This window comes from Periplaneta americana, chromosome 13 (genome assembly GCF_040183065.1).
Source record: "Periplaneta americana isolate PAMFEO1 chromosome 13, P.americana_PAMFEO1_priV1, whole genome shotgun sequence".
NCBI lineage: Eukaryota > Metazoa > Arthropoda > Insecta > Blattodea > Blattidae > Periplaneta > Periplaneta americana.
Genome location: NC_091129.1, coordinates 44,094,009 through 44,116,590, shown reverse-complemented (window position 1 = coordinate 44,116,590; position 22,582 = coordinate 44,094,009). Strand labels below are relative to the sequence as shown.

General features: G+C 34.1%; 1 protein-coding gene across 1 annotated transcript in view; it reads right to left on the bottom strand.

The window, feature by feature from the left end:
- The window catches only part of LOC138711560 (uncharacterized), a 49,366-nt gene extending 28,088 nt beyond the window's left edge, over positions 1–21,278 (bottom strand). The window contains exon 1 of the mRNA XM_069842730.1: positions 21,158–21,278. Within this exon, the coding sequence (XP_069698831.1) occupies positions 21,158–21,212 (55 nt within the window). The 5' untranslated portion in view covers positions 21,213–21,278. The remainder of the gene's footprint in view (positions 1–21,157) is intronic.
- Positions 21,279–22,582: the final 1,304 nt, after the last annotated feature.

Sequence of the window (22,582 nt, the reverse complement as noted above, 5' to 3'; positions counted from 1 at the left end):
AATCATGGCCGAATGTATTAATTGGTAAAAAAAAAAAAGAAAGGATTCAAGGCATTGTCTGTTCATATTATTTTTACCTATCTGCTTGTTTAGCAGTCATCTATTTCTCTCGGGCCGTTAACGCAAAGAGCGCTGCAAACATTGGCTGAGACTATTTTTTTCTCTGCTTAATGGTGCTTCATGGAAGGAAAAGTGTAATACAATTTTGTTATGTTTAACATGTAGAATCACCTCTACATGCTATAGGCTATATATATGTATATGTATATGTATATATATATATATATATAAGAACATACAAAGTAGCATATATTAATACAATCGCGTTTCAAAATTAATTTCGTCGCCCAGTTTTAAAGACAATGTGTGTTGGCCACTTCCTTAGTCAACTTTGTGATCACAGTCATTCTTTGCCATCATTTTTAGGACGGTCTTCTTTTATGACATTGACAAAGTCGCCTGATAAACTATGAACCAAGCCATCAATCAATATTATCCATAATAATTTCCTTGCCTGAAAATTTAGTTGCCTTGTATATATTTGCACTTCTATATATCTCTATATATGACTAATTTTAATATAGGCTATATAGTGTGATCTATGGTAAGAGAGCAGTTTTCTTTCATTTACTGTAATTGAGAACCCAAGTGAACATTAATAAGATACAAAGAATGTTGATGTAATCGTACTTTTTTGCTTGTGTTATTTGAGTTTTGCGAAAGACGATATAACAGACACCATTCGTATTGTACAAAATCAAGTAAATATATTACTTACGAACGTTAGAAAAATATCTTGCTGTGCGATCCATGCTGCATAAGAAGAAAATTTGGCCAGAGATAGTTAATAAATCGATTAATAGAGCTGAAAAAAAATCTGCACAAAATTAAAATTGAACGAAACCATTGCATTTCAACTTCAGCTAATAGGGCTCATGTAACTTGAAATCTCTAAGACTTATACTTATTCTTAAGGACCTCGCCCACTCTGTAATGAATATTGTATATTAGATAACCTATATAGTCGTCACATATATATTCTTATATGGTTTATTAACGACGTTCGCAACTGTACAGGTTATATCAGCGTCGCCGGTGTGCCGGAATTTTGTCCCGCAGGAGTTCTTTTACATGCTAGTAAACCTACTAATATGAGCCTGTCGTATTTAAACACACTTAAATACTATCGACCTGGGCCGGGATCGAACCCGCAACCTTGAGCACAAAAGACCAGAGCTATACCGACTACGCTACCTAAGCCGATGTCACATATATAATACTTACTTACTTATTTACTGGCTTTTAAGGAACCCGGAGGTTCATTGCCGCCCTTACATAAGCCCGCCATTGGTCCCTATCCTGAGCAAGATTAATCCAGCCTCTATCATCATATCCCACTCCCTCAAATCCATTTTAATATTATCTTCCCATCTATGTCTCGGCCTCCCCAAAGGTCTTTTTCCCTCCGGCCTCCCAACTAATAGTCTATATGCATTTCTAAATTCGCCCATACGTGCTACATGCCCTGCCCATCTCAAATGTCTGGATTTAATGTTCATAATTATGTCAGGTGAAGAATACAATGCGTGCAGTTCTGCGTTGTGTAACTTTCTCCATTCTCCTGTAATTTCATCCCTCTTAGCCCCAAATATTTTCCTAAGAACCTTATTCTGAAACACCCTTAATCTCTGCTCCTCTCTCAAAGTGAGAGTCCAAGTTTCACAGCCATACAGAACAACCGGTAATAGCCTATAGCTCTTTTATAAATTCGAACTTTCAGATTTTTTGACAGCAGACTAGATGACTAAACTTCTCAACCGAATAATAACAGGCAATTCCCATATTTATTATGCGTTTAATTTCACATATGTAATATATACGTATATATAAATATATATATATATATATTATTGGAGAAAAATTAGTTCAGGCACCAGGATTCGAACCCAGGACTTTTAGTTTGGTGCGCTGAGTGCTCTTAATCAACTGAACTATGCCAGGCACCGAATAACAGTTTGAATGATTTCAGAGTGATCGAACAACAAAATATAAAGAAGTTATTGATGTTAATTAATAGTGACTACGTTGGGAGTAGCTGTGTTAAGAGCCACATCATTTGCTACTGGACCTCTGCACATCCAATGTCATGTTTTAGTTTCACAGACAGGACGTGAAAATTCAAGTGTTTATGCTATCCTTGCGTTTAATTTATTTCAACTAGAGTTCTGAAAACTACTAGAAATATTGACTTTGTTCCTTAGTAAACAGACAAATATAGATAATTTTTCACCATATTATGCAGAAAAGTGTAGTTACTGAGACAATTTCACAAAGAAGGAGACTAAAAAATATTCGGCAATTGTACGTTCATTTATGAATTGTAGTCGACTCGCTTTCCATAATCAAATTTATATTAAATTATCGAAGTTGACAGAAAAAATACGTCTAGAACCTTTACTGTAAACCACTGGCATAAGCTAAATGAATTATTAAATAAATTTCTTGCTCAGATTTTCAATATCGTTAATTAAGAACTTAATCTTGTTGCCGGAAATATCTTAAATGATCGGAGATATGTATTCAAAGTACAGTAGGATTATCCTTTGCAATACTACATTTAATTCAGAACAGAATAGATATTGGGTTAGGATTTCTCTGGGTGTCTTGCACTGTGGCCTTAGTTAGAGTCAAGTTACAGTACATGTAATCTATGTTTCGAACATAAGGGGACTTGCCGAGACAATGCTAAACTGCTCCATTTTGCTCACCCAATTCTGAAGAAACTGATGTGGCTAAAGGCTTGAAATGTTTGCTACAAATAATTTACAGTGTATTGATGTCATTCATATTTTTAACTTATTGAAGGCTTTGATCATGTTGAGAAATTATTAAATTAAGATAATTATTAATATATCTATTATTTTCACTAATATTATTTCTTTCTCGGAACTTTAATTTCTTACTTCCCAGCAAATTGATTCAGTCCAAAACACATTAAGAAAAATTACAGACGTGTAACTTCAGTACTTTCTGAGTTAATGTGGCATTGTGTTAAAAAAATATTTTAGGTTTTCCATAAATTGTAATAAAAGATTTGGGACTTTGTAAATCATATTAAGAACATGAATACTTTGAACATTTCTGTGAAATTAAATAAGTATACTCTTTGCGCAATTTTTTGCCAATCTATGGAGAAAAGAACAGCGATTTTTTTATGACACAAACAATGACATGTTCAGACGGTATTTTGGTGGGAGAGGTTTCCTTAAGTAGTACATGGGTCCAAAATAATGCAGCTGTATTTGATCTATTTGTATCTATCAGGAACCACATTGGAACAGAAAATAAGGCAACGTTTCAGTTTCTTTGCCTCATTTCCTACACCAACAGTTACAAATTTCTTTACATGCATATATGATGACTAGTGACAAGCTAGTTTCTCTCATGATATAACTTCTGCTCAAAGTGCCTATATACTGGGACTTTTACAGACTAAGTACAGTGTAATTACCGGTATTCTTATCAAGTCACGAGGTTGCCTTTTGACGGGCGGCGCGTTGGATTTTCCCCGCTTCTTTTTTGTTTTAAGCCCTGCAAACAACACAATCGGTAGATTGTCCTTATTAACTTAGTTGTTGCACGAAGTCGATGTTACAATACGCACACCTTGTCAGGAAAAACCAAGTGAAAAATAACAAAAAAATCACATATCAGAAACTACTGAATTTATTGTCTCAATGTTTACACGTTTAGAAAGAGAAACTGACATTCCTTTGTGGATGCACTCGCAGTGAGCTATGCACATGCGCATACCGTTTTGCAAGGAGAAACAAAAAATGTTTTGCCTGCATAGCGATTTTTGACATTGTTGCTGTCAGTTTGGCTTTGCAATTTAATCTTGTATTCTTTGGAATTTAATCTTGAACTGGGAATGTGTACCGGAGAAGGCCCCGTGCGTTTTGTGTCTGACAGACTCAGTGATGATATTCGACCGGTTCGCACCGGTTCGGACGAATCGGTTTTTAATTCTAGGTAATATTTGCAATTACCATGGACATATTCAGTATATGTTTAACATAGGTATATACACATGAGAGAATTGGTAGTGAAACTTCTTGAATATCACCAAACTAATATGCAGCCGACCAAAAGACGTTTTCAGACAGAACGAAACAGAATTCCACCGACATGTGACAGTATCCTGCACTGGGGACAAGCAATTTCGGGAGACGGGTAGTATTGTATGTGAGAGCGGAAAGGCAAGCAAACAACACTTTTTTAACGAAAAGTTTCCTGATTCTTGACTCGTCCGAAGCCTACCTGCGTCATTGTCACAAAGATCGTCGGACTCACACCAGACATTTTTATTTGGATTTATCAAGGCTCGCGTGTACACTGGCGTTCTGACCTACGATTTTCTGATCGTGTAAGCGCACTTTCCAACCACGGGATAAGTCAGAACTAAAGATACTCTACTGCAAACTTTGAAGAGTTCGCAACAGTGCTGATCGTAGAAGCGTCTTATCGAACAGTGCTCTGACATGTTTTGTGTTTATGTAGTTGCGCAGTGTTTTCAAGTTCATATTTAGTGGAATCATATTATTATCGCTTAGTTTAACGACATTGTGTGGAGTTTGTTTAAGTTATAACTTTATTTCTTCATAATTTTTGTGTTACGTGCACGATCATAATCGAGTGATTGTGTAGTAATTACTTTAGCTGGCTCTCGGAGCCAAGCATGGTGTCTGTTAAAATGACGCAAAATACTAAAGACTAGTGTCTAATCGAAAACCAACCTGGCATATATAACATAGTGACTTCACATACAATATCAACTACAACATCTGTAACAACCATTATCCCTACACCAGCAATAAATATATGTGATCCTAGTCGCGTACCCAATTCAACTAGCAAACAAATTAATCCCGCTGAAAACGCAACTTCAAGTAAAAGTAAAGTAAGTGTTCATGTCATTAAGAAACAGAAACTAAATACGGACAAAGCCAAACCAAATTCTACAGTTTCCAATACACAAACAACTTTATCTCATGAAACATTAATTCATCCGGATATCAAACTACAAAATATTTTTGATCCTCTTGTCCATGAAAGGGATACCGACATATCACCACCAAACCAAAATAATCCTCAACTAGGGAATCAAGAAGATAACACCAATACAGAATTTTCTAGACCCAAATCAGCTCGAATACCATCAATAATTGTGAAGAATATCCCAGCCGGAAATTTCTTTGCAAATAATAAAAAATTACAGTCACTACTTAGCCAGTCAATGAAAATCACATACTCTGCTGAAGGAATGAAATACTTAACTAGTTGTCGTGCTGATTATGACAAATTATATAATATCTTGGAAACCGAAAACCTTCAGTTTTATTCTCACGAACCTCGGGAAACTAAATTACTACAAATAGTACTGAAAGGACTTCCAGCTTTTGTAGAATCTGCTACTCTCAAAACAGAACTTGAACTCTTAGATTTTCAAATAGAACATATTCGTCAAATTACTGTTACTTGCTCCGACACTGATGGCATACCGACACGACGTCCCATCCCCATCTGGATAATTACACTTCCAAATAATGAACACTCCCGAACCATATACCAATTGCAAGATATTAACAATCATATCATAAAAATTGAGTCATATAAACCTCGTTCACATATTACACAATGCCATAAATGTCAGGATTTTGGACACACCTTACGTCGTTGTAATGTGTAGATGTGTTAAAAGTGGAAATAATCACTTATTCGCAGACTATCCTGTGAAAGGTCCTATACATATCCCTAAATGTGCAAATTGTGACGGCGCACATACTGCCACCTATAGCCAGTGCCCCGTTCAACTGAAGAAGAAAGCGGAACTTCAAGAGAAGATGAAGAACAGGAGAACTCTTTCTGAAGAACGTTCTACACAACCAACTTGGAAACACAGTGACTTTCCTTTACTTGCAAATCCTGGCAACACCAAAGCTTTCCAGTTAACATTTAATTCTCCCAGTGCAACATCAACATCATCAGAATCAATATCAGACTCCTTCAAAGATATTGTTAACATCCTACGCTCACTGAACATTCAACATACAATTCAGCTTATCCGCACTAAAATTGAAATAAAAAGTGTCATGGAATTTACGAAAGCTTAAGTACTTCCAACCACATTTTCTTAAAAATAACTTAAGTGCACTTAGGCCTATACCCTTTGATTCTGACCCCCTCAATTATCTTTATCTTGTAAACAACTTGAAAATACTATACTACCTACAAAATTAAAAAATTATGTGAACAGCACATTTAATACTTCAAACTTCGTTAATCATAAAAAAGAAAATCAAACTCATTTTTATTTTAGTTCTTAAATTTCTTTATGTCCTGGGTGTTCCTGCTACTTTCTGAAATTCACTGTACATTTTCGCCTCTGTGAAAAATACGCTGAGTACTGGACGTATGGGATTTCTGCACAGCTTGAAAGACCTATGTGTAAATATTACAACCATACGAAAAACTGAATTTAAGAAAAAATTTGACTTGTTGGGTTTCTTCAATTCACGATTCAAATATAAATATAATAAATGGAAAGATATAATCATGATACAATGTAAAGAGTAAGTGAATTGAAATGATATACGCGCTGTAACTTCTTAAGATCTCTGTCCCTTTTACTAAGCAGGAGTCCGAAGGCTTGCACCGAATTCTGAGGCTTTTTGTGCTTACCATCTTGTTGCGAGAATGTTAATTGTCGCCGATTGTCATGCTCTTGTACATAGGGCCTACGTATACAGCATGCTGCTTCATAAACTTAATTGGAGCTACAGTAATGGTGATAATGATATATGAGTAAATAATAGTGAAATGAATCCGAGGTCCAACTCCGAAAGTTACACAGTAATTCTGCTTGTCCTGGATACTCTTAACTAATTAGTGTTGTTGGATTTAATCTATTAATCTCATCGTTTAATTGATCAATTTCTATTGCAAGATTAATCGATCAAAAATATTTAATCGAATAATCGAGTCGATTAAAATTAATCGCTTGTACTTGATATTAAATATTTTGTTAATGCAAACTCTGACTAAAAATTCCGACAATATTCGTCTCTCAGAAATTACTTACTTGTAAGCAGAATAGTACGGTTATTTTGTAACTAGCATAGGACAAATATTTGCACAAACACTTCAATGCGAAACCCTTGATAAGTTTTACAATTTTCCAAGAAAAATTCCACCTGGTTGTCAGTTCGAATTCCTAGTATATGAAATGCATACTTTTCTGGAATTTTTCCCCTCAGCCATGGCTACACTGTGTGCAAATGAGAGAATATCTACCTTCTTCTCTATCTAAAGTTTTGTAATCCGATTACAATAGGGACCAGTCTGCTGTTTTGACGACTGCAGTTTCTTTACTGAGTTCATAAATGAAGCGTGTGTGTTTAGTTTGCTAAAGAAGAAAAATCAGATTTCTGTGTTGTGTGAAAAGTGATAGAGGAAACATTGTTAGTAAACGTAGAACGGCACTTATTTCGGAGCATGTGAATACCCTCACATGGATGACACAGTATTAACTACGCGAATCTTCATATTTTTTTTGTATTGTTTTATAATATAATGATACATTATAAACAAATATACAACATTTTATACTTATGCTTTGCCTATTGCCAAACACAAATTAAATTTAACAATAATTGTGTATTACAGTATATTATAACTTTTTTCAAATTGATCATAGCTCGATTAATCTATCGATTAATCGATTAAATTCAAATAGTTAATCGATTAAATATTTTGATCGCTCGACAACACTACTCTTAACTCATGTTCTTAGAAATGTCACCTGTATCACTTTGCTTCTGACCCCCTCAATTGTCCTCCGTCTTCTTCTCTAAAAGTTTTTAAAGATATAATAAGCATGATTGTTACATCTACTCTGTCCAACAGCCTGCTACTCAGAGCTTCTGGTAAAGAAATATTTTCAGAACATGAGACGGATAAACGTAGGAGGAAAAAAGAATAAAGTGCATATTAAGATTTGCTGATGATATGGCATTGTTAGCAGAAGTGGAGACGATACTAAGGGATATGCTACTGGAGCTAAATTACAGCTATGAGCAATATGAGATGAAGATAAATGCAAACAAGACGAAGACCATGGTTGTCGCAAGAAAAATAAAGAAAGTCAACCTGCGAATTCTAAACGAGACAGTAGAACAAGTGAACAGCTTCAAATATTTTGGATGCACTATGAACAGTAACAAGAGTTGCAGCCAGGAAGTCAAAAGGAGAATAGCAATGGCAAAGGAAGCTTTTAATAGAAAAATGAGCATCTTCTGCGGACCTCTGGATTAAAAACTAAGGTAGAGACTAGTGAAATATTTTGTGTGGCACTGCATGTGGCATATGTATTAGGTATTAACTTCAAATTAAATTACTAGTAGGCTTATATAAATTTTAAATTGCATTAAACAGGACACAACATATAAATATCGATTGTTAATTGAGTGTTAGATAACTGAGGTTAGATTATTTTAAATCGGATGGTGCAACGTTAATCTCTAGACAATTAGAAGTCGAGTTATTCGCAATTTAAGATTTCCCCCGCGTGACGTCAATAAGCCAGGTTCTGACTTGCAATCTAATTGAGTTAGTTATTTAACATGCCAGTTAAATGGCTTCACGTGTTTCCCTGTTTATAACCATTGTTAACAACTTACAGTTCACAACAATGACACTAAATTAACTTCATTAATAAAATCAGTAGTGTAAACTTTGCATGCAAATTTTACCCTGAAACTTATTATCGAAGCTATTTCTAAACCACTTGCCTTTATATTTAATTTGTGCATATCTCAAGGTGTATTTCCCTCACCCCTAAAACATGCTGTGGTGATACCAATTCACAAGTCTGGCGATAAAAATAATCTTAATATTTACAGACCCATTTTACTATTACCCGGTCTCTCTAAATTATTTGAAAAATGTATAAACACACGTTTAATACAATTTTTAGAAAAAAAAATACTAAATGATAATTTGGTTTCAAAAAAAATTTGTGCACTGGTGATGCTATTATGGCAGTTACTTCAAAAATAATTAAACAATTAGATGTAGGAAATAAATGTCTAGGAATTTTTCTAGACTTACAAAAAGCTTTCGATACAGTCAATCACAGTATACTTTTGAATAAAATGGCTAGATTGCTAATTAATGGAATGGTTTTAAAATTATTTATATCTTACTTAAGTAACAGAACTCAAGCAACTAAAATAAATGATCACCTTAGTGAATCACGTAACATTGATATATGTGTACCTCAGGGGACGATTTTAGGTCCTGTTTTGTTTTTAATATATATCAACGATTTACTTAAAATTGACATTGAAAAATATTCTGGTACTCTGTATTCTTATGCTGATGATACTGTGGTTATATTTAGCGGTTCGAGTTGGAATGAAACTTATCAAAATTCTAACAGTGGTATTAACATTATTAAAGAATGGCTGGATGCTCACTTATTTTCTTTGAAAGTTTCTAAAACAAAATTAATGCCATTTTCATTAACATCACATAGCCTTGAGCAACTAAAAATGAATAATAACAGAAGTATAACAATACATGATTGTAACCTACCTACTTGCTCATGTAACGCTTTGAGTATATCCTCACAAGTTAAATATTTAGACGTTATTATTGACCAACATTAAAGGAGCATCGTTTCGAAACGTATTAAGTCCCCCAGTGGGCGAAATTAAATTTGTTACTTTCTATTTAGGTATTTATCTTTCATGCTGTGAAGTCTGATGGTTCCAAGTCGTCATATTTGTAAACTGTGAAACCAGTACTTAAAAATGATTTTGTGTAGTGTTTTGAAAACTTCTCTGGTTAACGAGTAATCCAGTTTTTCGTCGTTCGTGTAAAAAAAATTGTAAGTTGCACATAATACGTTTTGAAACGATACTTTAAAATGGCACAAGCATATCTCCTTCCTGTGTAACAGTTTGCGTAAAACAATCCACAAATTTTCCATTCTACGCTCTTATTTGATCCTCACGAATACCATACGAGACAAAATTACAGTTTCTTTCTAAACACTCCGAAATGTCACACAACTGCTGGATTAAAACACAGCAGAAATTTTGGACCCAAAATATATAATGAATTAATTAGAGCGTACCCTGAGCTAAGTACACTTAACACACATAGATTTAAGAAACAAATCAGATTAATTATTTAATTGTTTAAGCTAATTTAGTTAAAAATTGATACTCTAATATTTATGTACTTTTTTATTTTCTATTTGTATATAGACTCTATTATTACATGCTATATAATTTTACCATTTATTAATGTTATTGTGCTCAATGAACTCTCATAATTTTGTGATATATTCTGTATAACTGATCTGAACTGCGCCCGAGCACGAGCTTCTGCTCTTTCGGGTTGCAATGCCTAATGTAGATCAAGTGTAAAGTATTAAATAAATAAATAAATAAATAAATAAATAAATAAGTAAATAAATAAATATATATATAAATAAATAAATAAATAAGTAAGTAAAAAAATAAAATATTATGTTGTAATACAGTAATATGAAGTGTACTTTTGTAATGACGGCTAATTTATTTTTCTCTAAGCTAAACCAATAATAATAAAATTCTCTCAAGAACTAGTGGATCTGCGTCTGATATTAAGTTATTATAAAATGTATAACCAAGCCTACCTGTTATCAGTGTTGTTTTGGAAATTGGGTGAACATTCTGCGAATCATTTTCCCTGCAGGTGGCACGCGAAATATACTAAATTGCATTCCAGATAACATTAATGCCGATGCAATTAACACATTGCCTCTTGGACGTTATTGCATTTTCTGTGAATACCACTGTACATTGTGACCCTCTTCACAAATAGTCGTAACACACAACATTGCTCCTTTAGTATAACGACTCACAAAATGTAAATAGTTTATCTAATAAATCCATAAAATTATAAACCACGTCACTTCAGTACAAGTTTCGTTGTTTATGTCTTCGCTATCATTGTCTTCAAAGGCACTGTCACTATCGGGATTTTCACTCGGTTCATAACATCCATCATTACTAGTGTAACCCAAAAGCATAAAAAACATAAAAGTATAACAGCACTTTAGACATATGGTTGCTACCTCAAACATGATTTTGGTTATCAAGCTGTCTCGATGAAACAAATGTTAAAAGCACAATAAAGAACAATTTTTAAAAATAAAGTTTGAAAGATTAAAATTTAAAACAGAGCATAATTCTTGGAAAATGAACTGCCTGCTTCAATGCACTATTTATAATAATTGTGACAAAAAATTAGTATTAAAAATATTCACATTAACAATGAGAAGCTAGTATTTCAACAATGGAAATTTGAAACTTAAAAATTTAGGTTACATTTTAAATTCTTATCTACTGTAATATTTTGTAGTTCTGTGAGGAATAGGACAACAATTATAATAATATTACAGTAGGGATGGGCAAAAATAACCGGTTATTTTGAAAACCGGTTATTTTCTTTAGGTTAACCGGGTAATTACCGGTTATTTTTGCTTGCCGGTTTAAACTGATAACCGGTTATTTTCATCAATAACTGAACTACCGGTTATTTTTTAAAATACAGTAATCCTCGTCAACAAATAATTGTACTCTTCTGTCGTTCTTACATAGAGCATGGGATGTTGCTTTAGTTATTTAATATGTTCATAGATGTCAAAATAATTTCGACTCCAATTCAACTGTCAATCTTTGCCTATCGTAATCGCTGACTTTCTCTGATTGGCTAAAATATAAATGTGCTGGTATTGGAGCATTTCATATGGCGGACAATTTCCACTTGTCTGATTGGCTGATATGAATGCGCGGGTTACTGGCACATTTCAAATGATCCATGATTTCAAATGATGTCGTATCTCCTGTTTTTAAAAAATAACTTTTCTGCTATTTAAGATAGAAGGGTACGTGGCTTTCTAACCGTCAAGTGTGATAGGTGCAACTACTTATTAAATTATTGTATTATACATAAGTATATGTTCCACTGTGAAAATGTCCTGTACGAAAAGTGTTGTATGGGATTTTTTTTACGAGGGAACCAAATAATGCGTGTGTGTTTATAATTTATGTGGAAAAAATTACCAAACAGGTGGTGGAACAACTAACTTAAAAAATCATCATCTTCGTAAACATCCATCGTGCTTAAAGTTAAAGGAAAATGCACAAACTAAGACATCTAAAATAATTTCATATAGTTCTGATGAAGCAGATGTGTTGAAATTCAGGTAAGGTAATAATTATGATTATTGTCAATAAGATATTTATATTTTAAACTTATTAATATATACATTTACGATATTATAGAGAAATACAGCAAATTAAGTGTAATTTATTTATTTTTAATGTTAAGGTACAGTTCCACCCATCATTATTACCCTAATGTGAGTGAAGTCTTGAAATTTCATAAACCTATTATTTGTTGCATTTTATTCAGATACGTCGTTGATGTTCTTGAACATCTGATGAAATCATTTTAACTATCGTTTGGTTTTACAGTTAATTGTACATTTTTATTTGATGTGTATTGGCAATACCCTCTCATTTTGTTTTCCTGATTAATTTCACGAATTTCAAAGTTAAAAAAACGGTTAACCGGTTATTTTTGATCGGTTAACCTCCTTCAGGTTAAGTTATTTTTAAAGTAACGGGTTAACTGATAAACGGTTATTTTCCAAGAACCTCCCATCCTTAATTACAGAGTACAAGTTTAACGGTTTTATGGCCAGTTCAGTCCAGTGTTGCCAACTTGTGAGTTTTCCCTCCAAACGTCGGGAAAACACTTGTGCAGGGGGAAGTTTCGGGGGATAAAAATGTTAGGGCGATTTTCAGAGGAAACATAAATATTAGAGAGGTTTTTGGGATGTTTTTCTGAACTACGTTACTAGGATTTATTTTTAAAATGAATTAGGGGAATTCGGGGGATTATGGGTACGTAGGCAATATGGGTAATATTAAGTTTTCATGTCTAAACTTTTGCAACGAATTATGTTTCTTCGCTAATAACGGTTAGTATAAAGTGAGAGTATCGTAATGGTTGCTGTGGGAAGCGTGCTGTGCAGTATTGCCTCGTATTGTTAAAATAGCCATCTGAAACTTGAGTATTGACTTCCAAGTATAATAAAATTTCACAATACCTATTTTAGATATGTTATATACAATAGATTACACATAAACTTTAGGAAATAGTTTAATGCAATATTCTTCAGAACTTCTTATTGCAATAATTATACTTTGCTTTATGTACTATTGGTTACCTTTTCACTTTTCATAATTAATGTTATGCCAGTAATTTTGTCGAATTTACTATTATTTAACAATTTCTTTGTTTCTTCCTCCATGTCACAGAAACATTTTCCCTTAACAATATTAAACAGATTGCCATGACTGCATAACTGCAACAGCAGTGAAGACAGATAGCCTTCGTTGACATACACGTCCACTCCGTGGACAACTGAAAACATAATTCCTAATATTTAAGTAACAACATTTAAAAAAACCTTGGTCAGTTATCTAGAGGTGTTAAGTTATATTAATAAAGACGTCTGACCAGTCAACTTAACATTTTAGTACATTTATCATAAATCTAATTTTGTTCTTCAATTTTGTACCTTATGCAGAGAATGACCCATCTGTAACTGCGACACAAATGGTTCGCGACTTTCCTACAGACACTTGTTTAGAGTGTATTAATTTCGAAAAATCCTATTGTGTAGAAACATTAAAGAGTTCGCCGGAAAAACGATGAATGTCCCATTTCTGTTAAGGATTAGATAATGATCTAATTGAGTCTATAACTGCAAGAAGTAGTGCAGTTTCTATAGAAAATAAAGGAAAGAATTACTGTATTCGTGGTGATAATTCTCCTTTTTACCATTTTTCATAAGAACAACATTAAATTTCGCAGTGATCCATTGAATTAGATAATGACATCAACCTTAAGAAAACTGTGACATTTATCGTTTTTCCCGCGAACTCTTCATGTGGAAACTTTTAAGCATAGATCTCGGAAACAGAGTGATGGACAGGGTTCAACTTCAGGTGGTCCTAGCAGCGTACGTGCCAGTACGACATTTCAAGTGTGGCAGCGTTTGTAAAAATCCAAGGATAATATATAAGATCTTGTTGAAGCATTCACTTCTGCTGGAATTTGATTGAATGTCTTTCGTAACCAACAATTTCGTTAGTGGATAGCAACAGCCACATATATGCAGCCGGCTCCCAGTGAAACCACGCCAAGAAAGTATCTTGCAAAGTGTGCTACAGACGACTTTCAGAAAACTAAGTCAACATGTGAGGGAAATTCTGTCTATCTAATGATTGGTGAAATACCCGATATAAAGAATCGTAAGATTGTGAATCAGTGGCGTAGGCAGCGGGTGGGCCAGGTGGGCCCAGGCCCACACAAAAATTTGCGAATTTTTGCGTTTTTTAAGGGAAACACTCAACATGAAAATTAACCATGGATCCAGAGCAATAGTTACAATCGATAGACTTAAAATAAGAAGTAAAAAATGCGTTCATTTCTTCAAGCGCCAATTTAACTGTGTTAGGTTGGGCCTAAAAAATGTCTGGCAGCGATATACAGAAGGAAGTGTGGAGGCTACTGGATTATTACATCAGCTAGAAAAATTTGACACCTTATTTTATTTGGTATGTTTAAACGATATTCTTGCTCTTGCAAATTAATTATTGGACGCACTTCAGTCTCCAAAAATGGATATTAGTAAGTGTTCGTCGCTCATTAAGCAACGATAGAAAGCTTTTCAAAGCTTCGAAACGAAGAAAAATTCGAAGAATTTTATTCCAGTGCTGTCTGTATGGCAGACGTTTTCGGAATAAGTGTCTCTGCACAAAAAAAAAAGAAAAAAAAAAAGAAAAAAGGAATTGGCCACCTTAGTCTCTGGTAACAGACTATTTCGTCACTGATGATGGTGGTGCTTCGCTGAAGAGTTCCAATTCAGAGTAACAAGATAAGATTTTGCTGAGAGAAAGTTTGTATAATATACTTGATAATGTAATATCAGAAATGAAAAGACGGTTTGAAGAAAATTCTGTTAAGCAGTATCAGCTTGCAATCCAAAATCTCCTGATTTCATGAACTTCAAGATGCTGCGAGAACTGGCTGACTTGTATGGATCTTCAAATTGTGTGTTAGACATAAACAAGGAACTTCTAGAAAAACAATGTTCCCTAGTGAAATCGATGAATATTGAATCAAAACATGTCTGTGACCTGTATTCTAAATTACGGAACATGAGCATGGGTTTGGAATTCCAGGACCTAACTACTCGATGTTTTACAAATTATACTGATCACTCCCATCACACTTGCATCCGCAGAAAGGACTTTTTCTGTATTACGACGAATAAAAACTTACACCAGGACAACCATGTCAAGCACAAGGCTCTGTAATCTAGCAGTTTAATCCATCGAGAGGAAGAAAACTTGGAATTTGTTGAAGGACCCATCATCAGTGATCAACATATTCGTTGCTAGGAAATTTGGACAACTCCAGTTCACCTTATGAAGCGTTTGTACAGATTTGTCTTGCATGATTTTTATCATAATTTTGCATGTTAATTAAATAAGACTTCCGGGAATGAGTTTCACGAGACGGCAGCGGCATTGTCAGGAGATGGGTCGTGTACTTTCTAACTCTGCATATCTTGCCCACCCAAAATAGTCTGACTACGTCACTGTGGTGAATGTTCTCGTTGTGCTACTGGGTGTTGTGAATGAAAATCCCGTCTTGTGAAAACCAAAATTGTTGAACACTGCAATGCCGATGTTATATAAAATTTAATACTTGATACACTAGATCTTATTGGTGTTCACAGAAGCATTTTTATTTTTTTTTTAATATCAGACAGTGCACCATATAGGCTATGCTTTTTGCTGGCAAGTGACTGGCTGGAATTGCACCTCAGCTTTTTACATTCTACATGTTAGACTTACGTTGGGCTCTTTGTGCTGAAGAGATTAGATTTTCACTAAAAATTTCTGATGAATTCATTGCAGCTATTAAGGCTGCTTTAGCGAAAACTCCAGCCAGAAGTGAGAGATTGCTGGACTGCCTAAAATATTTGTTCTACCTCCAGTTCCTGTAATAACTCGCTGGAGGACATGGCTGAAGGCACGAAAATATCATTGCATAAATTTCAATGCAGTCAAACATTGAATTTATTTGAAAGATGGTGAAGACAGTGCTCCTGTAACAAATTTAAGGCGACTCCTTGAAAATAGAGAACTTGTACTTCAACTCTACACCTACAATTTCTGATGGACTCTGCAATCAAATCAGGTTTTGGAATCAGATAATCAAATACAACAAAGGTCTAGCTTCTTTTGTCATCAATTCTTCAGGTGGTTCTAAGTTCAGGTGCAACGTGCAAAAAATGGCAGGATATGTAGTATGAATGAGCGTCATCCTGTTCTAAATTTCTGGAAGGAAGATCAGAATTTAGATCCAACATTAGCTGTTCCTGGGAACATTTCTTCGGTTTTTACTTCAGGTGAACTGAAATGTTTCTCTGCCATTGATGTTCCAGTGGAAGAAGTATCAACATATGCAGCAATGGTACATGGAGAGAATTTGCCTTCAACTTCTGTCTTATTCTTCTGGCAGAAAAATTTCACCAAGATGCCTATCCTAAGTAAGCTGGCAATGAAGGCAATTACGGTTCCTCCATCATCTGCTTCAGTTGAGAGAAGCTTTTCTACTCTCAATTGGATTTTGAACTCTAAACGGTCATGTCTGAAAGAAGAAAATCTACAGCCTCACTTACAACTTGCAATTAATCAAAATGAACTTCAAGGGGGTGTTGTTCATCTGGAGAGTGTGAGTGACAGTGACAAGGATGATTAGAATTTCGTTCATTTCGTGACTAGATTGTTTACAGTGTATTCTTTTGCGCATGAACAATATTTGACTTACGTTTATTGGTATAAAAGACATTATTACGTATTATTTATATTAAAACAAATTTGAAATAAAGCATAATGTGAGTTGCTCTAATCACTACAGACCAACAAAAAAAAAAAAAATTTTTTTTCTTGGTGCCTTGATTTTTAGACCTGTTCTTAGAGTTATTTGATGCGTTGGTTCAGAAAATTAAATTGGATAGGCCGTATCATCTCTAGTTTCTTAGATATTGTTGAATTAATGTACTAATTATATAATATATATTATTATTCTATTTTACAAATTATTTGTAATAACATCTAGATGGATTTCATGGAACCAAAAAATCATTTTGATGGCGTATTTTTTTATTTGCTAATATCACAGAAATCAATTAAAATAATCTTATCCTGATCTACCTTTAGCTATGAGATATCTGCCGTACTCGCATCTTTTACTATTCCGTCCTTCCATGAGTTAGCACAGCTCTCAAAGGATGGATCTTATATGTCTGATATAACACAAGGTAAAGAAAGTGGCGACAGTGATTTTCAAACAGCTTCACATATGAACGCTTTGACCAGAACGAGTTGAGTGACGTGATTAGAGACTAAATCTTTCTAAGGAGTCTTCTGAAATGCTCGCCTCCAGACTAAAGGAAAAGAATATACTTCAGCCTGGAATAAAAATTTATATTTTATTGAAAGAGAGAAAGAGATTTTCTGCCTTTTTTACTGAAGACAAAAACATAGTATTCGACAGCGACTTCGGAAGCCTTCTGAAGAACATGGGTGTATCATAAAATACCCCAAGTGAATGGTTCCTTTTAATCGACAGTTCAAAACGGAGTTTGAAATGTTTCTAGGAACAATGACAACAAATAAGCCTCCATTCCAATTGGTCACTCCATCACGATGACAGAAGAGAACAACGTCTTCTCTTTAGTGTTGTAAAAGATAATTACTACGAGCATTTGTGCAGACTTGAAGATGGTTCATTTTCTTTTTAGTCAACACAGTGGCTAGAAAGAATATTCCTACTTTCTATGCCTTTGACCAAACACGTGCATTGGATAAGAAAGAATTGGCCTTCAAGAGAAGATATTGTGGTTGAAGAACACATTGTAATAAATGCACCTTTGATAGCGCGAGACAGAATCGTTGTCACCATTACACATAAAATACAAATTAAAGGCTGTATTAAAAATGGTTTGTGTTTTGAATACATAGCGCATAAATTGTCTGGACTTATCAGGAAAAAAAGTGAAGCGGAAATTTTCGATGGTCCAAGATGAGGCAACTCATAAATGATCCACATTTCATAGAATCAATTGATAAAATTTAATCTTGTGCCTGACCTTCGTTTCTTCTGCTTGTGAAAACTTCCTTGACAACAAGAAGGCAGGAAACTATGCATTAGTAGAGGATATGCTCTCTCATTTCAACAGGCTTGGATGTAAAATGAGCATTAAAGTTAATTTTCTGCACTTTTACTTAGATCGTTTGAGGAGAATCTTGCTGACTTAAGCGAAGAACAAGATGAAAGAATTCTCCAGTACAAATATGAAAATAATAGAAGGCAGATACTAGATGGGATGCACCATGATGGCAGATTACTGTTGAAACATTATGCGTTTTTGTCCTGGCAGATCCAACACTCGGAAGTCTTACTACAAAAGGAGCCTCTTCTGTTTTGAATGACTGGAATATGTGTATCATAAACTCGTGTTTTTCGTTTCAGATAAGTAGATTTAGTATATTTCATGTTTATTATAATTTTATTGTGTTTCTTTTATGCTACAAAGAGATTAATTAAAACAGTACAATAAACTATCTTGAATTTTGATGACCTACCAGAGTGAATAGAGGTCTATGGCATTTATGCTGTATCTCAAGAACTAGAGCTGATCGGAAAAAACTGGTACCATTTTTGGAATCAGCGAGTCCAAAATATCTAAGAACAGGTCTAACATTGGAGGTACCAAAATGTGTTTTGGGTAGTGTTATAATTGTCAAAAGTTTTGTCGATACATTACTTTCTTAATATTTCAGTTCCCAATTCGCACTGAACTTCTTTATCCACATTAAATGTTTCTTCTGGATTTTGGGATGAAATTTCCTCATTAACTATCACGTCACAAGTAGATGTGTAATGTGTTTGAAAAAGTGTGGATAAAATCTTCTTCCACTCTTTCGTCTCATATCTTAAATTTCGCGGTTTCTTTTCTTCAAATTTGAATACAGTTACTCCGGATTTAAGGGTAGGTCCTTTTCTTTTATCTGGCATTAATTTTAACTTCATAACCTCAGTTTCATCGTAATCACACAGTAAAAAATGGTCAGAGCAAATAACTCTATTAGATATTGAGATGAAATGTTTTCTCTTGCAAAACTGCACGCAGGCCGAGTGCCTCTTTGGAGAGCAATCTCGTTTAGAAAATGGGTAGAAGAATTTTCTCTCTTTCTGTCCTTGCTTTTATATCCAGAAATTTTGGAACAACCATAAACCGCACATTGAGGAATTGTAACCATTGCACAGAATGAGGAAGAAGCTCACTTGACACGTGCCTTACTACTACAGCTACGCGACAGCTTGCCAAAGTGACGTCATATTATTTCTAAGAAAGGCTCTGCTGTGAAAACGGTGACGAAGTGGAAGTAAAAACTATTACATTGTTGCTTTGAAGGACGAATACATTCATTTATTTTTTTTGTGCTGTGTTCCCCTTTTAAGAGTAGTTTTCTTTCTCCTTTTTTAAATTTAATATAATTAATATTGGTTTATTTGTTTACAACCCGGAAAATCCTCGTTGCATTTATTTATATAACTTAAAATAATGGATAAATAAACGATTTAAATGTAAATAAATAAATGGAGGTGAAAATATAGAAGTAATATATGTATTTCAAGGGAAAAATTCTTCCGGGGCCGAGTGTTGAACCCGGGACCTTTGGCTAAATGCACTAAGGCTCTACCAACTGGGTTACCCTGGAACTCTACCAGAACCTAACTCAATTTCTCCCTTTATATCCACAGACCTCAAAGTGGGCTGACAACCGTCAAGCAACCAACATTGAGTGCACACAAACTCTCAGTTGGTAGAGTCTTGAATTTTGGAACAACCATAAACCGCACATTGAGGAATTGTAACCATTGCACAGAATGAGGAAGAAGCTCATATATGGAACAAAATATTTAAAATACGGATTAAATTTTATACATCTGACTTCACTTCAATTTACTTATGCAAAATACCTTATTATAATGTATTCTAGTGCTATATCAGTAGCAAATTTAATAGAAACACAATTTAAATATATTTTTTTTGCAATATTTCAAATATAGAACATATATAGGAAGGAAAGAACTAAATAAAAATGGAAATAATGCACAAAGTCTTGTGCAACATAGGAAAGATTTTGGGATAATAACTTTAAATTGGACGTCAGTAAAAGAAAAATCTGAAAGTTAAAATTAAGTACAATTTGCACTGATGATGGAATCACTTTTTAAAAATAAATTATGTTATATAGGTAAATACAGTGTTGTATATTAACAGAATTTAAGAATAATGTTAGGAATGAGGAAAAAATGAAGGTAAATAAAGAGTGAAGAGGGAAGAACAGAGGGAAGAAAGAAACAACTGAGAGAAACAAAGAAATCACTTACATAAAATGAAAATATAAACAATCCTAGTCTCTTGGAAATGTGTCCTTGAGATATAATCTTGTGTTTGAAAAAATAATGGAAAGAAAATCTTGTATGCGAAATAAATACAATTTAGTTAAACTGAATATACATAATTTTTCACTGTTAAAATTTAGTTCATACGGAATTTTGATTTAAATAATTTGTTACTTTAAATGTTTATAAATGGATAAAGTGGAAATAAGAAAAGAAAATATAAAGACAGTTGCAGACAGAGAGAAAGACAAAAGGAAATGGAGAAATGAGAGAAGAAGAAAAGAAGCAAAATCAGAAATAAATGAAAAGAGAAGTAAAAGAGTGAAGGAGAAATAAGCAGAAGTTTCTGTAAGCTAGAAAAGAATTTAGTAACCGACATTTATATTGGACACAAAAAGAGGAGGAAATATAGAATTTTCCTGAACAAATAAATTAAAGTTAACTACATAGTATATAGTGTTATTTGTTATTAACTTACTTGAAATAGTAATGAATCCAAGAAATATGAAGAAATGCGACATCTTATGAAACATTATTACAAGAGTAAATTTTTGTTACGTGTTTCAAGAGTGCTTGCCGAGAACCATGCGTGAAATAAGTCCCAACACAAAACAAACTCATTGTCATTAGTAAGGGTCGCTTCGAGTTATCTTCATTTCGTGATACTTATCACATATTATTAACTTCGTGTTATATAATATACAACGCTAATTATACATTTTTATATTTCACCTTTCATGTGCAAATTTGTGCCGAGACCACTGAATGATATCAGTTGTAAAGGAAACACCACAACAATAATTTAATATTTTGTATTCTAAGAAAAATTACAAAGTTAAATTGTTCTGCCGTGCTAGGGAACATTTCAATTGTCTTACTATGTTTTTTATTTAGCCACTCTAAAATACTCTAATTACGTGTGACGTAACTGTATCCTAATGACGTACATCAAATTACTGCTTTTCATTACGTTTTTGTAACTATCGATTTCCAACTAAGCATATGCGACATTCAATAAAGCTAGCTTTCAGCTATAGCTCGTTGTAAAGCTGATTTAAATAATTTCAAGGGAAAAATTGATCTTGGGCTGGGTGTCGAATCCGGGACCTTTGGTTAAACGCACCAAGACTCTACAAACTCAGCTACACAGGAACTCTACCAGACCCCAACTCAGTTTTTCCCTTTATATCCACAGACCTCAAAGTGGGCTGACAACCGTCAAGCAACCAACATTGAGTGCACATAAACCCTGTGTGGCTTGAATTGTGGTTTTCTTTTAACGAACAGTGACGTGTATTATGCTACTATAGCTGTCAGGTATAGTTACAACTACCTGTGAAGCTGATTTGACTAATTTCAAGGGAAATTTGCTCCGGGGCCGGGTATCGAACCCGGGATCTTTGGCTAAACGTATCAAGACTCTACCAACTGAGAGTTTGTGTGCACTCAATGTTGGTTGCTTGACGGTTGTCAGCCCACTTTGAGGTCTGTGGATATAAAGGGAGAAATTGAGTTAGGTTCTGGTAGAGTTCCAGGGTAACCCAGTTGGTAGAGCCTTAGTGCATTTAGCCAAAGGTCCCGGGTTCAACACTCGGCCCCGGAAGAATTTTTCCCTTGAAATAGTTCATATCTGATATTGATTCATATCGTACACTCAACAACTCTCAAGCTTTGAAAGCAGCAATCCAAAATTGCAGGCTCGAGTTTTACTCAATTGATAAACAGAACATTCAAATAAATATTAGCCCAACTTCAAACATTCCACTAGTAGCTATTCCCCAGATAAATTTCACAAAATGCACAATTAACAATCTATATTTAAAATAAAATAAATTCTGTTCATGTTAATTTTAATAGCCTAGTAAATTGAGTTCATTTCCTGTGCTTTAATGTGCGTTGGTCT